This window comes from Corvus hawaiiensis, chromosome 19, assembly GCF_020740725.1.
Source record: "Corvus hawaiiensis isolate bCorHaw1 chromosome 19, bCorHaw1.pri.cur, whole genome shotgun sequence".
Classification (NCBI taxonomy): Eukaryota; Metazoa; Chordata; class Aves; order Passeriformes; family Corvidae; genus Corvus; species Corvus hawaiiensis.
In genome coordinates, this window is record NC_063231.1 from 6,571,541 (window position 1) to 6,592,680 (window position 21,140).

The window sequence follows — 21,140 nt, forward strand, 5'->3', positions numbered from 1 at the left end:
TGCAACTTTGAAAAATCATAATAGGCCAGTACATTTTTAATACCTAATAAAAGACTGTCAGCTGCCAAAACCAGTATGGAGAAGGCAAGTAAGAGATGCTTACTGACATCGACTACTTGCCTTTTGCCTAGCATTCCTAGAAAAATCTGGGATGGTGTTTATCCTGGGCTTGAGCTCTGAAGATAGTTCTCTCACACAGATGAATCTCTGTGGAGATGTTCGTACAGTCACAGCTGGAGGTAGTTGCTAGAAAGGCACCATGTTTCCTATGCTCTGCAAAACAGAATTTTCCTTCATCTTCAAAGCATTAAAGACTCTCCTATGAGACATGTCAGAATCTGAATCCCAGGCTAATCTACAAGGTACGTCATTTTATCATTTTTACTTTTGCAAAGTAATGGGAAATTCAATTCCTGTACCAAATACGTGCAGTGGAAGGTGCAAGACAAACATTTTCACTGCTGAAAGAAGTGACATATCCAGGCAGAGGCTGAGTCCAATCTCACAAGTTTCAAAAGGAAGAGGTGTTCATCCAATGTCTGCAATTGGAACTTAGCTATAATTTCACTTGCTCCCACTTTATTTTTCCCTAAAAACACCACCACACGCACTCTCCATCCCCTGTGCCCCTGCACATGTGTCTGCTTTAGAACAATAAAAGCCAGAAAAGGAACATGGCTGTAGTATCACCAGCCAGCACTACCGACCAGCGGGACCAAGGTGCAGATTCCTCCTGCGTGCACTTCCACACGCAGGCCACACAGATCAGCACAACAGTGTTCTGGCCATGTCTGACTTCGGCTGCATGTACAGTCAAAGCCTGAATCCTAATGGAAAAGATAATGCTCTTTTTAAAGAATGTAAATTCATTGCCTTACAGCCACAGCACTGACTAGTACACACTGCAGTTCTTTTCCAACAAGAACCACTCCTGCTTGCACTACAGCTTCACAGGGAAGCATGAAGCACATCTCCCTGCCCACTTGTCTGTTCTGACCAACTGCACAGGGTCGTTAATCAACATCCCAAACCAATACTGCAATGCAAATATGAGGCAGTCTGAATGCCAGTCTCAGTACTGGCACCTCTCTGAACGTGCTGTCCAAGTTGAACTGTTTTCTAAAGACTTAATACCTACATTTTTATTGGAAGATTTCTGTAATTTCTTAACCAAATGCAGCAAAGGCACTTTTTGGGGAGATGCTGAACCCAAGAGCATCTAACAGCTAGAAAAGTAAGCTTGAAATTAGATCCTGATGGCACCAAAAAAACCCACAAATCCACAAACAGCACGGAATAACTAAGCATCCAAATTAATGAACTAAGCTTGAAGACATGAGTAATTTATTAGGAAAGAAACTTATTTAATATTAAATGTTCAATGACAGAGACAATCAAATTTGTAACAGAAATTCAAAGATACTTTATTTCCATTTCTTGTATATCAAGAAGCTAGGAATAGCTTAGTTGTAAAAATGGGATTCATTTTAGTTTGATTCACACAAATACTAAACATTTATTCTTGTGTTTTAAAGTCCAAGAATGAAAACTTGCAATTAAACACTGAGCAAGCCATGTGTTCAGGTTATGTTGGTTTCTTATCTTAAAAAGTCTTAAAGAAAAAAAAAAAAGGATACAGGACTTATATTCTCAGTAGCATATGTGCTATTATCAACACATCTTTCTGAACTCTGGAAGGAAACACCAGTCCTGAATTAAATTTTATAAAAAAAATTCTAACTCAACTTTATATTTTTCTACGCCACTACAGCTTTCTTTCACCTCATTTTAAAGCAGATCTTCAGTTTAAGCTGTCTTCCAATGTCTTCGCAGACTCTTCATGTAGTAGTCCTATAATGCAAAATTTTGGGAGAACAGACGATTAGACAGCATTAGGAGCATTCTGTTTACCATTCCTATACACTGGCCCAGTTGTTAGCTGTCATCTTAACTCTACAAAAACATCACCATTGAACGTGACTGGCTTTAGAAGCAATGATGTAGCATTAATGGTTTAATATCAACATTAAGTGTTTAAGAGTTCCTAGCATACATAATGCCACTACAGTAACAAATTATGTTGCAAGAAGCTCATTTATCAGCTGTCCTCTCGACTGTTAGTTCCTTATTTCAGGAATACAACTAAAGACCTTCTGTAAGAAAGCTATGTCAAGAGTGGGGAAAAAACTTCAAGTTTTCCTTTCAATACAGTATTGTATTGCCTATTGTTTAGCTGCTTCATTTCCCACAAACAGTTTCCAGCATACATTCCTGCCATCAACACTGTCATCATTTGGTGGCATCTGTCTCTGCACATCTGCCTTACAAGCCTGTTAGCAGCCATTCCACTGTTCTGTGCTATGGCTGACTGCAAAGTCTCCTACACAGTAGGAAATATTAAGCACATACCTCTTAAAGACTTGAATTGCATTGAAAGTAACAAGGCGAATATTATGTAGTGTTTATTGCATTTTAAACTCTTTAAAGATATCTAATTCTGGGCAGCACTGCATCCCTACACACAGTTGAAAGAAAATTCCATTCTGTTAACATCAGATTTACAGTATTCACACAATACACAAAAAGTCCTTTTCACTAGCTTCAAAATCAAAAACACAACAGTAAGCTTAAAGATTACAGGCAACAGCATTCAAACATGGATGTGGGTAGAGAAAGGAGTACCTGGCATGAGTACCTGCTTAGTTTGACTGAATCCTTGATTTTTAATTTGGCTTTTCATGGGCCGCTCACAACACCAACGCTGTGTGAGGTATGGTAGTCAGCTGCAATAATTCATAAACCCTACACTTCCATCAATCCAATGCTACTGGCTCTCGAGTTACAGAACAAACTGCATTAGAATGCAAGGCAATAAAGCAAAAAAACTAGAAACATCCTTGACAAAGAAATACTAGCAGTTTATATGAAAACAAAGTAGTCCAACATGTGCCTCAAATATTAAGTATTTAAGCAAAAGTTTCTGCTGATGTACCAACACAATATGGACTTAAATACAAAAACAGTTCAACTTTTTTAAAAAAACGATAACAAAATTCCTAAAAATAAAAAAAGGATAATTAATTTTTCTATGGTGACTATATTACAAATATGTCCCAAAGAGGCACACTAATGGGGGCACGAGTCTGCTACAAAATAGCTGAGACAAAACGATGTACCTCAAAATGTTTTGCAGGACTACACTGTCATTTCCTTCAGAAGGTGCTTTAGTTTGTCTTCTTACTTGACTTAGTTCCATCTTCATCTGTGCATACTTACGCTGCACTGTTAAACAGTAACAAAAAGCCCTAATCAAAGTTTGAAATAATGCACTTACCTCTGTCTGATCTGAGGTCATATCAGATCAGTTTTAATTGGACTGAGTGTCACCTTCAGATTTAATGTCTTCATTGGTCCCATTGACCTCATTCTTAGTCTCACTCTCCTTCGAGTCTGTATTTGTGTCTTCACTCTGTTTTTCTCGACTACTGGACTTCATACTACTTTTTTTATCATCAGATCCCCTCTTTTCTGCCATGAAAGAAGACATTGACCATGGATTTCAAAGTAAAAACAAACATTGCACATGTGAGATACATATTGCATACAACATGGGACAATTACTTTCCATAGCAATAACCGTAATACTCAAAAAGTTACAGAAAAAGGCTTCAGACTACCATGCTGGAATGGAGAGGGGACAAAATAAAGGTAAAAGGGGACAGTACAGGGTGGGGGAAGAGGAGAAAGGTCAGACCTCCCAACAGAGGCAGTTACTCAGCTCTCTGTCAAAATACACAAACTGGGGGTAAAGAGGTTAGGCAAATGTGTAATTATGGTGCATGGCTTCCTTACTTATCATGGGACTCTTTTGGTCCCCAAGTTTTGATTTCTGATTGTGTATAGCCTGCTTTGGTTTACAGTTCTCATTAATTATGGTTCTTGGAAGAGAATCAGAAAAGAGTGGTGGGATAATGCTTGACTGCATGATCAAAGAAATTGATACTTGCCAATTAAAAACTAGCAATCCCAAACTATCAAATACTTGGGAAACAATATTAAGTACTGACAGCTTTGAAGGTGGGGATCCCAGTGACAACCAAGATTAAATTTGAAGCCGCACATTTGTCAGCATTGTTAATTCTCAATTTTATAAAAACAGCAGTCATTTATAAACAACTCATTAAAAGAGCTTGGGGAGACAGCTTGGAGAATATATAAAAAGCACTTTTTTTCAAAGGCAAAGAAACAGCAAGATGTGGGGGAAGGAGCCCACAATTTCATCATGAATTGGGAAGCTCACTGAAGCATTTGCTACAGTAAGAACTCAATAATCTTCAAAGAAGGAAGGAAGCCAGAAGTAAAAACATTTCCATGGGAAGAAAAACATTCAGTATTAGAGCTGCGTGCCTCATCTGTAAATTCAGTATTTGCAAATTTAATAAAAATACCAATTCCTGCTGTATTATTTCACACCATAATATTCAACTCTTGATCAGTAAAGACACTTTGGAGAGAAAAAAAAAATCCAAAAAAACCAACCTCTCAGATGTCATCATACAGAACAACATTCACGCTCTTTTTTCTGATTATTCCCTGCTATCCGGGCAATCAAAATAAGTAATATAAATAGATATATCCCCAACACAGGAGCACACAGATCGAACACTCTGAAAAAGCTATTTTAAATAATGTTATCACCTAGACTGGCATAACACACTTTTATATTCCAGGAAACAAAGCAAGAAATTAAGCTTTAAAAGAACAGCAACATCCCAACTTCTTTGTTTTATAACACACTACCAAAGCATAGGGTAAAGCCCTCACAGAGCAATGAGGGCAACTGCCTAATGACCACCAGTAGTGAGGATTCACCTGCAGCAGCACATCCAGTGCAGGGTGCTTGCAGAAAGCACACGGCAACGTCACCCAGCTCACTGAAGGACTAAGTCAGTTTGGCTCTGTCTGCCCTCGGTTTGGCAACTCCGCAGGTAGATTGCACTCTAACTAACCTTGTTAAAAAGTCTTCTTTTTGTGTCTTAAAGGTATCTCCGGTGCACACGTGGATCCACTGAGGAATAGTAGTCTTGTTTCCCCGCAGAGGACTAGTAGTCAGTCCAATAATCTTATCTTCTGTCCTATGTAGATATGGTAGATCTTAATAGCCCTATGGATGTGCAGTGTGCAGGGTTTTTTGTTCTGTCTTGTTTGTGTCTTGAATGTGGTCAGGAAGGATAATTGTATTTAAGGTTAAAAAAACTATTAAACTGTGGTATGAAAGATCAAACTCTTCTAAAAATTTAAGTATTAAAACAGGTTTACCATAGCAAACCTCCGGTTTGCCAAGCAGAACTGAAAAAGTGTATTCAACAAATAGTCCAATTAACTGAACTTTTCAACCCCTAGAGCATCTGCAAGAAGGTAAGTTCCTCCACTGTATTTTTAATCAGTAAGAGTTCTCTCCTTAAAAGCACATAAAATTAGTTTGCTGTTGAAACTGGGTGTATTATTTCAGCTGTGATCCATTAGGTATAATCACATAATATTGACTTTGCTTCATGATTAAACACATGAACATTTTTCTGATTGAGTTTGTGCAGGCAACTGAGAATGTGTTTTGTGAGAATTCTGATCACAACAAAGTGAATCGCTTTATTGTTCAGAAAATGCAAAATCAGTCAAACATAATATCCAGTATTACTGAGGTGTTCTAGCAGTATTTGCTGAGGTTTAATCACTAACATTAAAACATGATCGTAATTATTTTTATATAAGTATCAGAATCCAGATTAGGGAAGATAGAGAGCCAAGCCAAAGTGGTCTAGAGGCCCATTCCAGTATTAGCCCTTCATAAAATGAAGGTACTTGGAGAATAACTTTCCTTTTATTACAACCCCCAATTTATTCCATCTGCTCTGAAGTTTGTTTACTTGAACAGTAGCTGCATTCTACTGGCTCATATTAAGCTAATGCTCAGCTGGTGTTTATGGCTGGTGGCTCCTTCCTTTTAGCAAAGATATCCCTGACTCAAAATCTGAGTCACAAATCAAGTGCCCCCATTTTTACACATGCTTTTTTCTTGCAACCTTGGTTGCTTGTCTTCTACAGTATCTTAGTGAACAAGAAGCCAGGACTTCTGAATTTTCAAAGTGTGGCACTAATTTAATATGCAATTGTAGGCAAGTCTTGGGCAACTATGCCTTGGGGTTTTTTTGTGTTAATATTCATGTTTATAAAGCAGTCTGAGATTTCCAGATGAAAGGGCGCTACCCATGAGCAGTTACAGCCTTTGCTGCTTACTTTTACAACTGCAGATCAGTGGTGGCTATAAAGAGAAGTAGATTCTGAAGCTATTAGTATTAAGATTTAACTTTTAAGTTACTGTTGTGCAAAAGCCACACACCTCAAATATATGAATCTCTAAAGCTTTCTTCTTAACTACCTATCTACAGTGCCACACTGCAAATATGAGGATGCAATTGTGCTTACAGCTTCAGCACAGAAATTCAGTGTTTCCTTGTTAAATACTATTGGGTTTGGTTTTTTCCTTCCTCCTCTCCTCTTTTTTATTTTTTCTGTCAAAAGATTTTCCCAACAAAGGGAAAACCACAAACTTCTTCAGCATTACAGTCCTGCTCTAAGGCCTATTTGTGTTTTTACAAATGTCAGGATGGCACAATCAAAAAAAGTAATTGATTTTCCCAGGTGGGATTTTCATCGCAGCTCATAGCATCACCTCACTGTTCTCATTTCTGGTGGAAGAAAGTAGCAAGCAGCAAATAAAACAGCCAGCAAGGAAATCAGTCAAGTCAAAACTAAAAATACTTGAGATGCTGAAGAAAGTTCACTAGCTCCTCTATTTATGGGAAGATTAAGAAAAGAACTGAAAAGCTCAAAACCAGACCAAATTTGAATAAATAAGAAAACAGTTATTTATATGCATAGATACACACATTCAGAAGAACAGGACATTCTTGACCAAGTACCAGAAATCTGTTCATAAAGCAGGCAAAAAAGGCACAGTATCAGGTAGGAATAGTAACAAATGGACAGATATAGGCTACAACACTGAATCTGAGTTTAAAGCCTACACATCATTTCCACTGCCAACAAGCAAGCAGCAAAACCCACTCTCTTACAGGGCAAAGGAAAATGAGAGAAGAATCAATACTTAAGGTGTCCCACAGTATAAACCAGAATAATTGAAACAGTCCAAGGAAGTCAGGGAAGAGAAATACATGAAGCATTACCAACATTTTGGCAACCAATCCACTGGATAAATATGGAGAAGGGTCAAGCAGACAGGCCTATGCAACCCAGAAACATGCACAGAGCACCTTTCATTCCAGAGAACCTCAAAAGTACCTTAGAAACACAATTGTTTCATCCATTACTGATGATCAGCCCATGAAGTGGGGTGGCTGTTTCGACTGGCCATTAGTCAGCTCCCCACCAGAGCCAGAAGTATTACGTTCCTACAGAAGTTCCAAAAGACTTTTAAAGGGGGAAATTTAGCAATAACAGTGAATTAGTATCTTCTCACAAAATGTGAATCTGCAGTGTTCTCACTGTAGCTCTTTGTAATCCTACTTAAAGCTTCTGAGTTCCAGCCTCTGGTGAAGCAGTGAGTCACCATCAATGCTGTGGTACACGGCATGTACAGCTATAAAACCATTCCAAGGACTAACACAGCTTTCTGTTGAGACTCACCTGAATACTGACAAAGCAAAACTCACTTCGTTTAAACAACAAACAAAAAAAAAACCAAACCAAAAAACAAGGGAGAAAGGTCGGGGGAAGAGCAGAAGACGGGGGAGAAGGCATAAATTGTCATTTAGAGCATCAGAGATTCTGCAATATTTATCTTGGACTACATTTACAGATTGGGAAAAAAAACTTAAAAGCACTGTTAAAAGGGTAATAAAGGTAACATGATAGTGTTGAGAAGTAATAGATGGTACAGGTGAGAAGCCAGGTACCAATCTCCCACTAAACATGTACCTGCAAAGGGTAATTGCAAATATCCACTAAGAGTAGGAATATAAGACATTCACTCTTAGGAAATGATGATTACAGGCTTATGTTTTTATAAAGGTAAGCAGGTCTTAAAATATATTAAAATGCTTGCACACTTCATCTGCAGACAAAGTGCAACAGGTAGGAGAAGGACACTGGGGTGTAGGTATGCACACGTGCAGTAACCGTAACTGTAAAGAACAAAATACTTCAAATTGTTTACAGCAACACATAGAGCTTTCAGAACCAGGTCTGATTTGGTACTAAGAACTTTCAGTCACTCACTGAGAGGCTAACAGCTTTTGAGACTCTAAGAAAATATTAGTTTCAGAACTTGCTAAGAACTCAGTCTTTATACAAACATACCTTTTTCTTTTGACTTCCTGTCTTGTTCTCTCTCTCTGCTTTTGCTTCTGTGCTTGTAGGATTTCCGATCCCGGCTTTTTGACCGTCTCCTGTCCCTGCTGCGAGACCTGTGTTTCCTTTCTGATCTATCATGGCTTCTGCTTCTTCTCCGGTCACGACTCCTTAACATTCAGAGAAAATTTTAAAAACGTAAATCTCAGCTGCTATTTTCTAACTCGGAATATGAAACAATAAAACAGTAGCATTTTCTAATACAGTGATTATCTGCAGAAACCAAATCTTAACATATTGTACGTAAATATTTCCCAGTACCTAAGAGCTGGCATCATTGCCCTCTTCATTTACTGAAACACTTAACTACACCGCTTAAAAGTATCTACCACCATGAAATAAAGACCAACTGAAGGAAGAAACAAGACCCTATTCTTTGGGAGCATTCTTTGTCTGCTGAAAGCTCCCTCATACAGCCACTTCCACCACAAAGGTGTCATCTTCCAAAAATGGAGAGGAGAAAGTGACACTCAGCAAAAACTTGCTTATCCTTAGAACCAATAAAGTGTGTCTTCACTTAAGAAGCAAGACCTAAGTGAAGCTAACACATCAGTGATGTGACCCAGGCTGACAGATCAAGTCCCCGTAAGACTTTTACCTTTCAGAAAGTTATGTGAAAATACTCAAGAGACACACAGACACACATGCACATACCTGCTTCGCCTTCTTTCTCTGCTTCTTGACCTTTTGTGGTCTCGTGAGCGGCTGCACCTCCTGTCAGATGTCCTGCTTGAATGCCTGCTTCGTGAGCGGCTCCTTTTACGTCTCTCTCTGTCACGAGCCCTCTCTTTTTCCTTTTCTTCCTCTTCACGTCGTCTCTTCCTTTCCCGCTCTTCTCTTTCTCGCTCCCTCTCTTTCTCTCTCTCTTCCCGTTCTAGCTTCTCCTTTTTCAACCTTTCATCACGGTCAGGCTCTTCTGTTCTTTTTCGTAACTTTTCCTTAAAAAACAAGTTCACAAGAAGAAATGAAGATTACTCAAGATACTTAAGCTTGTAAGTTCTGAGGATGTAAAAGCCTAAGCTTCTAAAAAATTTCAGTGTTATTTTCCAAACAAAGAACAGTGCTTCCTAAAATCCTTTGTCTTGCAGAACTTTTTTTTGTTTGTCACTCTCACAAGAATAGAGGCCACACTACATTTCTTTAAAAAGGCCATAAAAATTTCCACCTTAATCGACATCTTTGCTTATATCTAATGTCACAACAAATTACATCAGTGAAAGCTTAGTGCAGGATTCCATTCCTTGGGGTGTTTCACTCTCCTGAGAAAATCCACTGGGCAGCCTTTTATGTACGTTAGGAAGCCTCCAAGCATTTTTCATTTCAATAACTGGAGGAAATACTTACTTTTAAATCTTCTACAGTAGCTTTTATTTTGGCATAACCCATATGCTGCTTTCCCATCAAGTGGTCATCTACCCTGGACTGCGCATCTCCTACAATTAAAAAGGCTCCACAAACTTCGCAAACTTCCATTTGTTTTTCTTGGGCTGCAAAGCTCTCAATCGTCTGAAAAAAGAAAAATATTTGATTAGGCGAAAGAAAAGTTTTAGCCAGAAGCCAGTGAAGAGGTTTAGAACTCTATGTTACCGCTGTCAAATCCCAGGCACTACTGAAAGCTGAAATCACATCTGCCAGCTTTAGCTTTGGAGCACTGCACCCCAACACAGCAAACAGGGAGAAAAGAGGCCACCTATGCCCATTCTCACAAGGAAGGAACCCACAAGAAATCACAGAACCATTCCTCAGTGCATTAATATGGACACAGTCACACCTGCAGCCTCCTTGCAGTATCATAAAAATTAAAGTTTTAACATTTTCTTTTAAAGCTTTCTTTTTCAGTTTTAAGAGTCCTTTGGCATCAACTGAAATGTCAGGAGCTGCAGAACTACCACAGAATATACCTCAAGGAATCAAAAGGCTAGAATACCCCATGAAGAAAAACAAAAAGAAATGCTGGCTTCTATTTAAAAGTATGGTGGTTAAATTAAACCACTGTTTCAACAGACATATGAGAAATACACTGAAATTTCAACATAAACCCAGGTGATTATTGCTGTGCAATGTTCATGAATCATACAGTATGGACATAAACACACTGCCTGCAACATTTAAGAGCTCTTAAAAAAATAAAACAAGAATCTCAATTTGAGCATTTCATTAAACACCAAAATAAAATCTTTTAGCTTAAGCTCCTTTTTATTGACAGGAACTTGCTACTTAACACATTCCCTCTGGCTTCTGCAGCTCTCAGAGTCAGACAGATGCCTGTCTCTAGTCACAGCCCTGCCACAAGGACTTTCTGTAACAGTCACATTGGTAGTTCAGTAAAATTATATTGCAGAGGCAAAAGGGCAAAGTTTAACTGAGACCTGAACTAGAGTAAGGTGCAAGCTCTCCTCCAGGACTGCTAGGTGAATAATTCCATAATTTGTGTGCAGGAAGCCCACTCTCAAGGTAGAATGCTTAATCAACACAATAGATTAACACAGCCAAATGTCCTGTTACTAAGTAATAAATTCTGCACAGACCTTGCATGCCTTCAGTGGAAGGACAAGGTTATTCACAATGTACTGTGCATGAAATTTTGATATGTCTCACAGAACTACGAACACATTACTTACTGAAGTCGTAGACCTCAGCAGTTCTCTCTCTTCCTTCAACTGTTCAACGAGTTTCATCATTCCTTGTGCTTCTTCCACCTTTCCTTCTGACCCTAGTTCTTCAATCTAAAAGGCAATAAAAAAATTAGAAGTTTAATTTTTGATCAAGTAACAGAAGTAAGAGATCTCTCTTATGTGCGTTAAAAAACTCTCACCTGTTGAAGAAGTACATCAATTTTGTCAGTTAACACCTGAATCTTCTCTTCATTTTTACCAGTAGGTCCCGCTCCCTGCAAACAGTACAAGAGTGAGTTGGGGTTATTTTTCTTTCCTTGTTGGGTTTTTTTTTCTTTTGTTAAAACAGCTAAACACACAAATGTATGCCTTCTCATATTCCAGAGACACTTTGGGAATAACCTCCCCCTGCCTCTTCTCCTACGAGAAGCTACTAATAATAGTCTAGTCTAACATAAAACACTCCTCAACACCATTTACTCCACCCTTGCTAAGTCTAGTCACACTAATTCCTCCCGAATCAACAAAAATGTTCAAGGTCCTGGCCCATAGAAGGTAAAAAAAGTGAATTCAAAGTCCTAATTTTAAGCTCTGACACTCCCATGCACCTATTACATATCTTTGCAGACATTCAAGTATGACTTAGAAGTTCTGTGGGCTTTGAAATTCAATTTCTGAGCGTAAAATGCAAAAAGAACCTTACTTCAAAGATGTATTTATTAGCAGTGTCCTTTCTGCAGCCTGCCAGAATACTTACTGCCTCCCTCCCACCTTTGCTCTGCTCCATAAGTGATATCTCTCAAGTGGATGCTGTCCACAGCTCCTTCTGAAGCAACTGGACTTTGCACAGAACAGTGAGGTGGGGCAGCAGAAAGGAGCAAGGCTGTCCTGGCAGTCACAAAATTCACAGAGCACAGGCCACAATCATTGCTCCAAATCCATCAGGGGACAAGATACAGCTTGCTAGTGCAGGGAGGGAGGAATGCGCAACTAGTGGAGAGAAGGTAGACTGAGGTTGTCAGGATAAAGACAACACTTGACAGGTAGAGAACAGATACTTGTTCTGAGAAAACAAGAGATGGTGAGAACAGAGAGGGCTCTTCCTGACTGTGGAGCTGTTGGCTCGTCCATTAGGGCCAGATGTGTGACCTGCTGGCTAACAGATGAAAAATCTTACTGATCAGGAATCTTCTGGATAACAGTAAGTTTTACGTGAATAGGTAAGGTCAAGACACCCTGAAGATGCTATGTGCAGGAAAAGCTGCCTCAATGACTCTTGCAGACTCACCCCAGAAGACTGTTGGTTCTGTGACAGTGCCAAACGAGCATGGCCCCTCCGGATCCTGCGCTCCACCTCTGCAAGCAAGCTCTGCAAATAACGCAGGAAGTCTCTCTCATAGCCCACCTTCATAAACCGAGAGCTCTTCTCGTACCTGAGAGAAGATTTTTAAAATGAAAGCTCACATCAATCTGTAAAAGATGAGAACTAAGTAACGAGATACACAGTATTATAAATTCTTGCTCATAGTAGGAGAATATTATATATTTAAGGAAATAAATTTTTATTTAAACAGGAATTTAAATAAATTTACATAATAAAATAGCAATTAATTTGTAATGTTTGGGTTGCTATTAACAAATGCCAAAGATACCAGAAACTCTTATCTGCTTTAACATATCCAACAACAAACTTACTGTTTGCGTAGATTTTCATCATGAATTTTTTCACAAGGACCTAAGAAGACAACACAAAAAGCTTAAGTTTGCATTCCTAAATGTTGTATTCATATTCCACCAGCATTTGTTTGCGCACCACAATAGAACAGGACTATAAACATTTCACAAGGACTTTTATGCTTCTGCCTTTCTGCTTCCTTTGCTTGCAGCTTGAAAGATGTATCAAAGAAAAAGAATGGCAATATCATTTAGTAACTATAAAACCAAAAGAGACTCTATATATGAAGTCTTCATAAAAACAGAATTTCCAGATCAAGTTTTACATCAGTCAATACAAACAAACAATGTAATATCCTAAACACCTGGGGCTTTAAAAAATAAAAAAGAACAACAAAAAAAATTGCATATGAAGGGTAATTTCATCAGGCACTTTCTAATTTCCAGTGTTCTTTGCAACACACTGGCTACCTAAAACATTGATCTTCAGAGTAAAATTAGGAGGTACGTGCCCTGAGTCCATGAAGGTGGCTGTGTTAAAACTCCCCACCTTCCCCAGACTCTCAAACTCTTCAACAAACTTAGAAATTAACACTAAGACAAAAAGTCTGGTTTTGTTAAGTTACCATCTCCAAACTACATGCTGTTCATGTACCATCACTTGAAAGCTGCCAGTAATTTAGAGCCAGTCTTCAGAAATAACTATTACAGAAAGTGAGTCTCTAAAGTAAAGCAGCTCAAAAAAGTATACTCACACAAAACCAGGTTAAAATCCTGCCCAGGTAGAATAACCTTAACTAGAAACTGAAACTTGAGCAGGAGAACAGCACCTCATACCCAGTAATTTAGCTTACACAGTAAGAAAAAAATTTTAAGATGTTTTTTCACTTAGGCAAAGTAGGATGTGGAATAAATATTACTCTTAGCATACTGTATCACTGGCAACTCTTGAACTGAAAAAGTAAAAAAAATTCAAAGTGTTTGACAGAGCAATTAACAATAAAAACATAGTTCGCAAACAAAAGCTTAGCTGTAATTACTTTTAAGTGAATAAAAATCTCATGACTTATAAACTTACCTAAATCAGAACGGGTATTTGTAAATAATTCAGCTGGGCAAAAGCCACAAAGGTAGTATTTGCAAACCTGACAGAAAAGAAAGAAACAGGCATCATTTTTTGCCTCTTGAATAGGAAATTTTATGTAATCACTTCTATTTCTAAAATACAGTGATAAAGTTTCTTTTGGAGATAGTAGAATTTCTAAAAATTTTACACACCCTCTATCTTTATATTTCTTGGCAGTAGTAAGTGCTACAAGGTGCATCTTGATGACAAAACACCAAAAATCTTACTTTTCCTTGCAATAGTAATATATCTTAATTTTACCACTAAATATTTAAGATTAGAGGAAAGGGTCATCAATTTATAGGTATCAATATTTAATATTTCCAAAGGAAAGGAATGAAATCAGATTGGACTATTTAATAAGTTTCAGAGAAATTCTCAACTGTGAAAAGCCACAAGGGGTGAGAACAGCTGCCATGGAAGCATGGAACAAGTTCCTCTGCTTGCCTGGGACAACTTTGCGTTCAGCCTTCACTTCCTCAGAGCTACTGGCATGGAAAACCAGAGCCATTTGCATTCAAACATCAGGTACTGCCCCAAGGACTTCGATGGCAATTAAAAGACTGAGAATCATCCAAAAGCTTTCCCACTCCAATGCTTTTACAATTCCCTACCTTAAGAAAGACAGGCAACAAGACATTATATAGCTCTTCAGGCAGAGAAGACACTCATTTAACCTGGTTTTCTGCCAACTAAAAAGGGTTCAGTTTGTTTCTGCACAGCCTGGTTTTACATTATCAAGTCAGGTTCTTTTTCTGATAACAGAAAAAGACCATCAGAAAGTTCAAAAAACCACAAACCTGTTACTCTAGTCAGAAAATACTTAGCATATGATGGGATAAAAACAGCTTTTGTTAAAAAGATTATTCAACCTCACCCATGAGCATGGGCTTAGCTAGTCAAGTTGGTCAGTTCCTGAAGTTCGTAACACAGAAATACCTCCTGTCTATCCATCAGAACAGCCAAAAGGGCAGATTCAGAAATACTTGCACCCCTAACTTCATAAACAATCCTAAACAATTAACTTTTCACTAGACCCTTCCCACAGATTTGACTGCCATTAATTAAGGTGTAAATCCGAAACTAGCCTGGACATTCTTCCAGCACCTTCTTTATGTTACACAGTTTCTAATTTTTGGCAAATCTAATAACTGTGACTGCATTACAGCCTAGTTCTAATCCTCTCACATATCCTGTGGACAAAGACTTGCAGTATCTTATCTCCCAAGATACAGTCTGAAGTATTTTAAGAAATGGGGGTGAGGAGAGAGCCCCAACCACCACCACCTCACTGAAAAGCCTGTGATACCCATTGATCAAATTAGATTAGCCTGATTTATTTTTCCAAGCTAACTGCCAGACTGCAAATCAGGCTACGGAAGTTAAAACTCTACTGACTGCTTTACGGATTACTCAGAAAAACAATCAGGCTTTCTATTAACAAGCCATGGACAAGAAACACAAACAAACAAATCTCTTATTATGTAATTTGAATACGTCTCCCATGATCCAGGTTTGGATACTGGCACCTATCTGAAGCAATTTACCAAGAATAGTTAAGAAAACACGTGAAATGACTTTTTCTTTTTTTTTCTTCTCAGAAGCAAGGAGAAAGTCACTGGACAAAAATCTGGTTTCAGAACCTGCTCTTCTCTGAAAGCTGCAATATCCCTTGTTTTACTACAAAATTGCTTCAAATGAGCAGTTTCTGAGATGGACTCCTGTACTACTCCATAGAAACGTAATTTCTCTATACATTCTCTTCCATTTTCTCATATTCCCATTCAGGTATAAGGATCAGTGAAAAGGCACTTCCCAAAAAATTTCAGAGATGGACTAGACAATTTCCAAAGACACAGAGAGCACAATAGTAACAGTCTGACCATACCATACTGTTAAAAGGGTTGTAGAATATCTTCCATCAACCAAAAAATTAAGCAAACTGGCCTGTAACAGTTTAGAAACTAGTAGCAACAAAACAAGCAAAGGAAAAGTAATTAGAAGTATGAGGAACAAAACAAAATGAAACAAAACAAACTCACCCTCAATGAAAACCAGAAAGAATTACAATTATTATAAAACAGCACTACTAGGAAAATCCTCTTTTTATGAACTGATGGTTACAGCCAAAAGTTGCAGTAACCAATACCAAAATAAGAGATTTAAACAGGCCACACACTGTATTAATTATTTATACATTAAAACCTCCAAACAAACACAAGCCATATCAAACAAACAAAAAAACTCAAACCCAAAATAATGACAAAACCCCCACACACCAATAAGCTGCCATAATTTTCTCCTACCAGCTCTAGATGCTGCCACTCTAGCACTAGGATGGCATCAAGTGAATTACCTGACATTTTCTCCTAAGAAGCAGCCTGCAGAGAAATACTCACTTCAGAGTGGTTCAGACCACTGTGGCTGAAGCAATTTTCTTCCCCTCTCATACCTACTTCATGATGCTCTTCAACTGAGTTTGCTTCAACAGGAAAACACAACTTGCTGGAATCCTGCAGAATCTTGCAGGTATCATTCCAGCTCAGCTTCACTGAGCGCAACATTTGTCTTTCCAGGCTGAACACCAACTGTACTTCCAAACAATTCTAAATAATCAATAGTGAGTGGGCCAAGGAATGGCTGAAGCATCACGGAGCCATTAAAGGACTGAAACAGAACTGAGGCTTGTCAGTCACCTCATCCATGGTTTATCAGGCCGCTGCACTAATCGCAAGTAACATGGAAACACATTCCATACATGCAGCAACAGACCAACAGGCAGTTTGGTAGGGATAACTCCCTATGCAGGTAACGAGCATTTATTCCTTTTTGCAGAATTATTCTGACAACTCCGCTAGTGAGAAGGTGCAATAGAGAAGTGTCACTCTCAAACTGTTGCTGCAGGATAAGACACAGCTTGGGTCTCAAAGCCCTTGAGTTCTCACTTTTTGATAGGACACTACAACGAACAGAGGTGCTTGGAACTTTCCACTTCTTCACCACAAATTTGTTAATCCTTGAAATCTCTTGGAGATAGGAAAGTAGAATCTTTTACATCCAAGTCCACTAAGTTAACAGCAAGAATTGCAAATTCAGTTGGAGTCGGGGAAGCAGTTCAAAGCTTTCCCACATAAAGAAGCTATTGACATGTCTATATTGTTAATACTTCTACATTACCATGCTTCTCTTCTGCAAGAACTGTATTTACTGATGGAGAAGTATCTCTCTAACAGTAATGAACAATTATGTAAGCAAATTCCTTTAGGCAGACAATTCCTAGTAAAATGGCTGAGAATAAAATTCGGCAGATTGTGCCTCACACAACAAAAACTAGTAAATTCTTCCTCACAGTCGAGTTCTTTGAATCCATTAAAGCTCACACGCAGCAGACATTTTAAGAGCAATGCCCGCCCACCCAAACCAACATCAGCCCTTCTCCCAAACCTACTCTTAAAGATAAATGTTATTTGAAGAGTATTAGTAATGGAAGGTTAAGTCCTCTCCCTCCATCCCCTGGAGGATTAAGTCCTTAAATTCTACCTAGATACAAAGCAATTTAGGTCGCTGGCACTATAAAAGTAAAAGCATAACACATTAAATAGATAAAACTATCACATTATACTCTGAATACAAACCTACATTTTGAGAAACTGCATTATCAGAGATGATCGCTTACAGCCATTTGTCTCTACCAGGTCTTCACCCCTCTCCACTTCCTGAAAACCCTAAGTTTGCCTTGAAGAAGCAGCACAATTTCAAACCTTACAGCAGCACAGGCAGCCTATGCCGGGCTGTCTTGTGCTACAGAACAGCCTCAGAACTCTTATGCAATCGCTGTTTCCATAAGAACTTGCTTTGTGCAGGTGGCGTATTAAAGCAGGAAGGTGTGAATCAATAAAGAAATATACTTTGTCTACACTGTCTACATGACAGTAAGCAGAAAGACTAAAATACATGATAGTAATAATTTCCTCCTGCACACAAAACAAAGACTTGTTGCCCAAACTAGGATTGATCACCTAAGGACATGCCATCATGCTGAAATATACCACAAGTGGGATTCCAATTTTTAAAGATTAAAGGCTTTAATCATGTCAAAGTTTTAAAGTAAGAACTTAAGCTCTACAAAAGCTCTTAAAATATATGATCAACGTTTCATTGGCACTGCAAATACATCACACTGAGCTATCACACCCTCTGCTTCCACACCTTCCACTCCCGTCTTGTACTTCACTGCACCTTCCAGTTTCTGAAAGCCACATGGATGCAATCTCCAAATGATAAGCAAAATACAGATGAGCTTCTTGTGATAATCTTCCACGTTCAAAACTGATGAAATGTGACACAAAATCCTACACTTTGGGATCAACACAACATGCTGGCATTGAGCAGGTTGCATGATGATCTATGTCTAATCTCAGAAGAAATTACATTAGCACATGTATTTCACCTGAAAAGTAGCACAGCAGTCAGGCAGAGGAATGAAATGTTACTATTTGAAATTTACTATTTGAAATGCAGATGCATTTCCTGTCTTTTAAAACCTGTCAGCACTGCAAATTTAATCGTTAGGTGACAAAGAAAGTCAAACTGAAACACGTGTTTAACAGCAGTAATCGTTGGGTTTTATGAACTCATCAGTTGACTATAGGAACCTAGGAAAACATTCCTTGCAGAAAGGTTGTATTTAGTCTCAAATAAAAGCAGAAGCAGAGCAAACAGCAGTTCCTGCAGGACTGAAGGCTCAACCCTAAGCCTTTAACTTTCCCAGTGCTCTCACTTTCTGAACTGTCAGAAGACTGAGAAGGAGAGACAAGGCCCTGTTTCTAAAACAACAGCTTAGAGACAGAGTCCTTTGGTTATAGTCGAACTCTTCAGCCTGAAGTTGTAAGTGAAAAAAAAATTGAAAATATTCTGTAATTTTCTCATTTGAAGATGAAGACAGTAATCTGAATTTATTAAAAGCGAATGATGGGGGGAAAAAAAAACAAACAGTGAAGAAAAAAAGTCTTTCTCACCTTAATGAATAAACCAAACCAATAATCCCCTTATCTGTTGTTCTACCTGGACCAACATGGCTCAAGCCATTCACCTCATATTTAATATATTTCATGTAACTCCTCCTTATTTCAAATTCACATTCAAAGGAAAATATCTAACTGAACACCTGTACTATTTTCTTAATAAAGTAAGTCTAGAAACACATAAGGTCATGAAAACTTCCTGAACGTGCACTGCTTACCTATAGAGCAGAATTTTTCAAGGGAGGGAATTGTTCCTCACACTTGAAAAAATCTACTGTAAGATAGGCATTGGTCCTTATATCATGCAAATTCAACCAATTCAAACAAATTCAAACAAGTGTTATCCTCCTTTATAATGACCTAGATCCCATATAAAAACATGAAATCATGTATTTGATTAAGATGCAATTTCGAACAGCCAAACCCAAGCATTTCTCCCTCCTCCCAATTAAACATCATCCCAAGCAAATGCTAAGGGCGGGAGGAGCTAAATGCTCTGTGCAGCTTAAACCACAGAAATTCCTATCACTTACGTGATAAATTATTGTAACTGTGACACTTTCTTTTAACATATGCCATGTTATGGCATACTAAATGTATCACGAACGGGGAGAAAATAAAATTTAAAAACTAATCAGTGTTCATCTCTCCCAAAGTAGCAGCTACGGGAACTTCGTAGCTACCACTGAGTTTTCCTGAAGTAACTTACAATTCAACTACGATGGCCAAAACTAAGTCATCATTCATTAAAGCTCAACCAGTGGAGAAACCTCAAATAATAATAACAACAACAATAACAACAACAACGTTCTCTTGTTTGGGTTACTTACTGCAGAAAATGAATGAACACCACGTTAGCAAAAGTACGTAAATACTGCTAAACAACAGTCTTGTCTAGGTTAGTGTCCTTTCCCCCCCCCCCCCCCGCCCCCCAAGGAGACTCCTCTGAGTGAGGAAATATGGAAAGAATCAAGCTTTTCTTAACCACATCCTCACTTTCCAAAGTCTTACGGTTTTTCCTTGTAGTAAAAACCGTAAAACATTTAAGTCGGTACGCGCGTGCCCTTCTGTTTCCTCACCACCCTCAGGAAAAGATCCAGAGACATTTATCTCCCACACTAGAACATCTGTCTCATCCCCCTTCGCGCAAGCCAACAGCTTCTACTCAGAAGTCCTGAATTCCTTTAACCGCCCCGCCTCCCCGCCTTATTTTTGTGTTTCCCTGCGGGAGATCGCCGCCGCCACCACCGGACCTCTGAAAATTCCCGTTCCCGTTAACGGCGGCCCCGGCGGGCACAGCCTTCCCCCGCCAACACCCGCACACCGGGGCTGTCCCTCCTGCAGCCCGGGATCTTCCCCCTCGCTGAAGGCTCGGCGCGGTTCCCGCGCACGGCCGGGCCCGGCCCGCCCCAGGCCGCCATGCAGGGCCCAGCGCGGAGAGCCCGACCCGCGCCTCCACAAACCACGCGGAACCCCCGCTCTGGCCAGCACCTCCCCCCTTCCCTTCTCCCCCCTCCACGCGGCTGTCCCCGGCCAAGAGAAGCCGCCCATGCCGCTCCGACAAACCCCCGGCCCCGCGCAGCGTGCGAGAGCAGGGAAGGAGGGAGGAGAGAAGCGGCCCCGCTGCACTCACGCTCTCGTGGTCCCACCGCACGTTACTGCGCTTTTCATCCGGGGCCAGGTTCCTGTCCCGGCCCATGAGCTCATCGAGGAGCTGGGCGGCCGATATCATCGTGAGCTGCAGGCCGAATCCCCCTCGCCAGACACCGGCTCGGCCACCTCGCCCCGACCGCCCGCGCCGCGCCTGACAGAGACAAAATGGCGGCGGCGACGGCTGGCCCTGCCCACAATGCACCGCGCGGGCCGAGCGCGCCGCGCTCCGTTCCCTCACGGCCCCTCCGTGCAGCCCGGCCCGGACAGCCCCAGGGCCCGCGGGCAGGAACGGCCGCAGCCGGCAAATACCGGCACGGGGAACGGCCGGAGCCGCCAAATACCGGCACGGGGAACGGCCGGAGCCGCCAAATACCGGCACGGGGAACGGCCGGAGCCGGCAAATACCCGCATAGGGAACGGCCACTGCCGCCTGTGGCTCCGCGTGAGGGGCAGCGGGTGCCATACAGACGGTGTCCCGCCCAGAGAGATGTCATGACAGATAATGCCCAGCTCCCTGTGGTGTCACTGCAGACGGTAAGCTGTCACGACAGACAGTGTCCAGCCCAGTGCGGCATCAGGGCGCAGGGACACAGCCCAGACACACACAGTGCTGCTGGT

At 40.1% G+C, this 21,140-nt stretch overlaps 1 protein-coding gene across 5 annotated transcripts; it reads right to left on the reverse strand.

Annotated features, from left to right (window-relative positions):
• Positions 1–1,399: 1,399 nt before the first annotated feature.
• On the reverse strand, positions 1,400–20,715 carry LUC7L3 (LUC7 like 3 pre-mRNA splicing factor). 5 transcript variants are annotated; one of them, XM_048323612.1, is made up of 12 exons: positions 20,503–20,715; positions 13,798–13,864; positions 12,741–12,780; positions 12,334–12,478; positions 11,246–11,320; positions 11,052–11,156; positions 9,775–9,936; positions 9,085–9,368; positions 8,380–8,540; positions 3,388–3,528; positions 3,177–3,282; positions 1,400–1,851 (listed from the first exon to the last, which is right to left on the reverse strand). In XM_048323612.1, the coding sequence occupies exons 1-12, from the start codon at positions 20,599–20,601 to the stop codon at positions 1,839–1,841; spliced, it is 1,398 nt and encodes a 465-aa protein (XP_048179569.1). In that variant the 5' UTR covers positions 20,602–20,715; the 3' UTR covers positions 1,400–1,838. The 5 variants fall into 5 exon arrangements, with proteins under 5 accessions (XP_048179569.1, XP_048179568.1, XP_048179571.1 ...); XM_048323611.1 differs by having other exon boundaries at positions 1,400–3,282; XM_048323614.1 differs by lacking the exon at positions 3,177–3,282 and having other exon boundaries at positions 3,335–3,528.
• Positions 20,716–21,140: the final 425 nt, after the last annotated feature.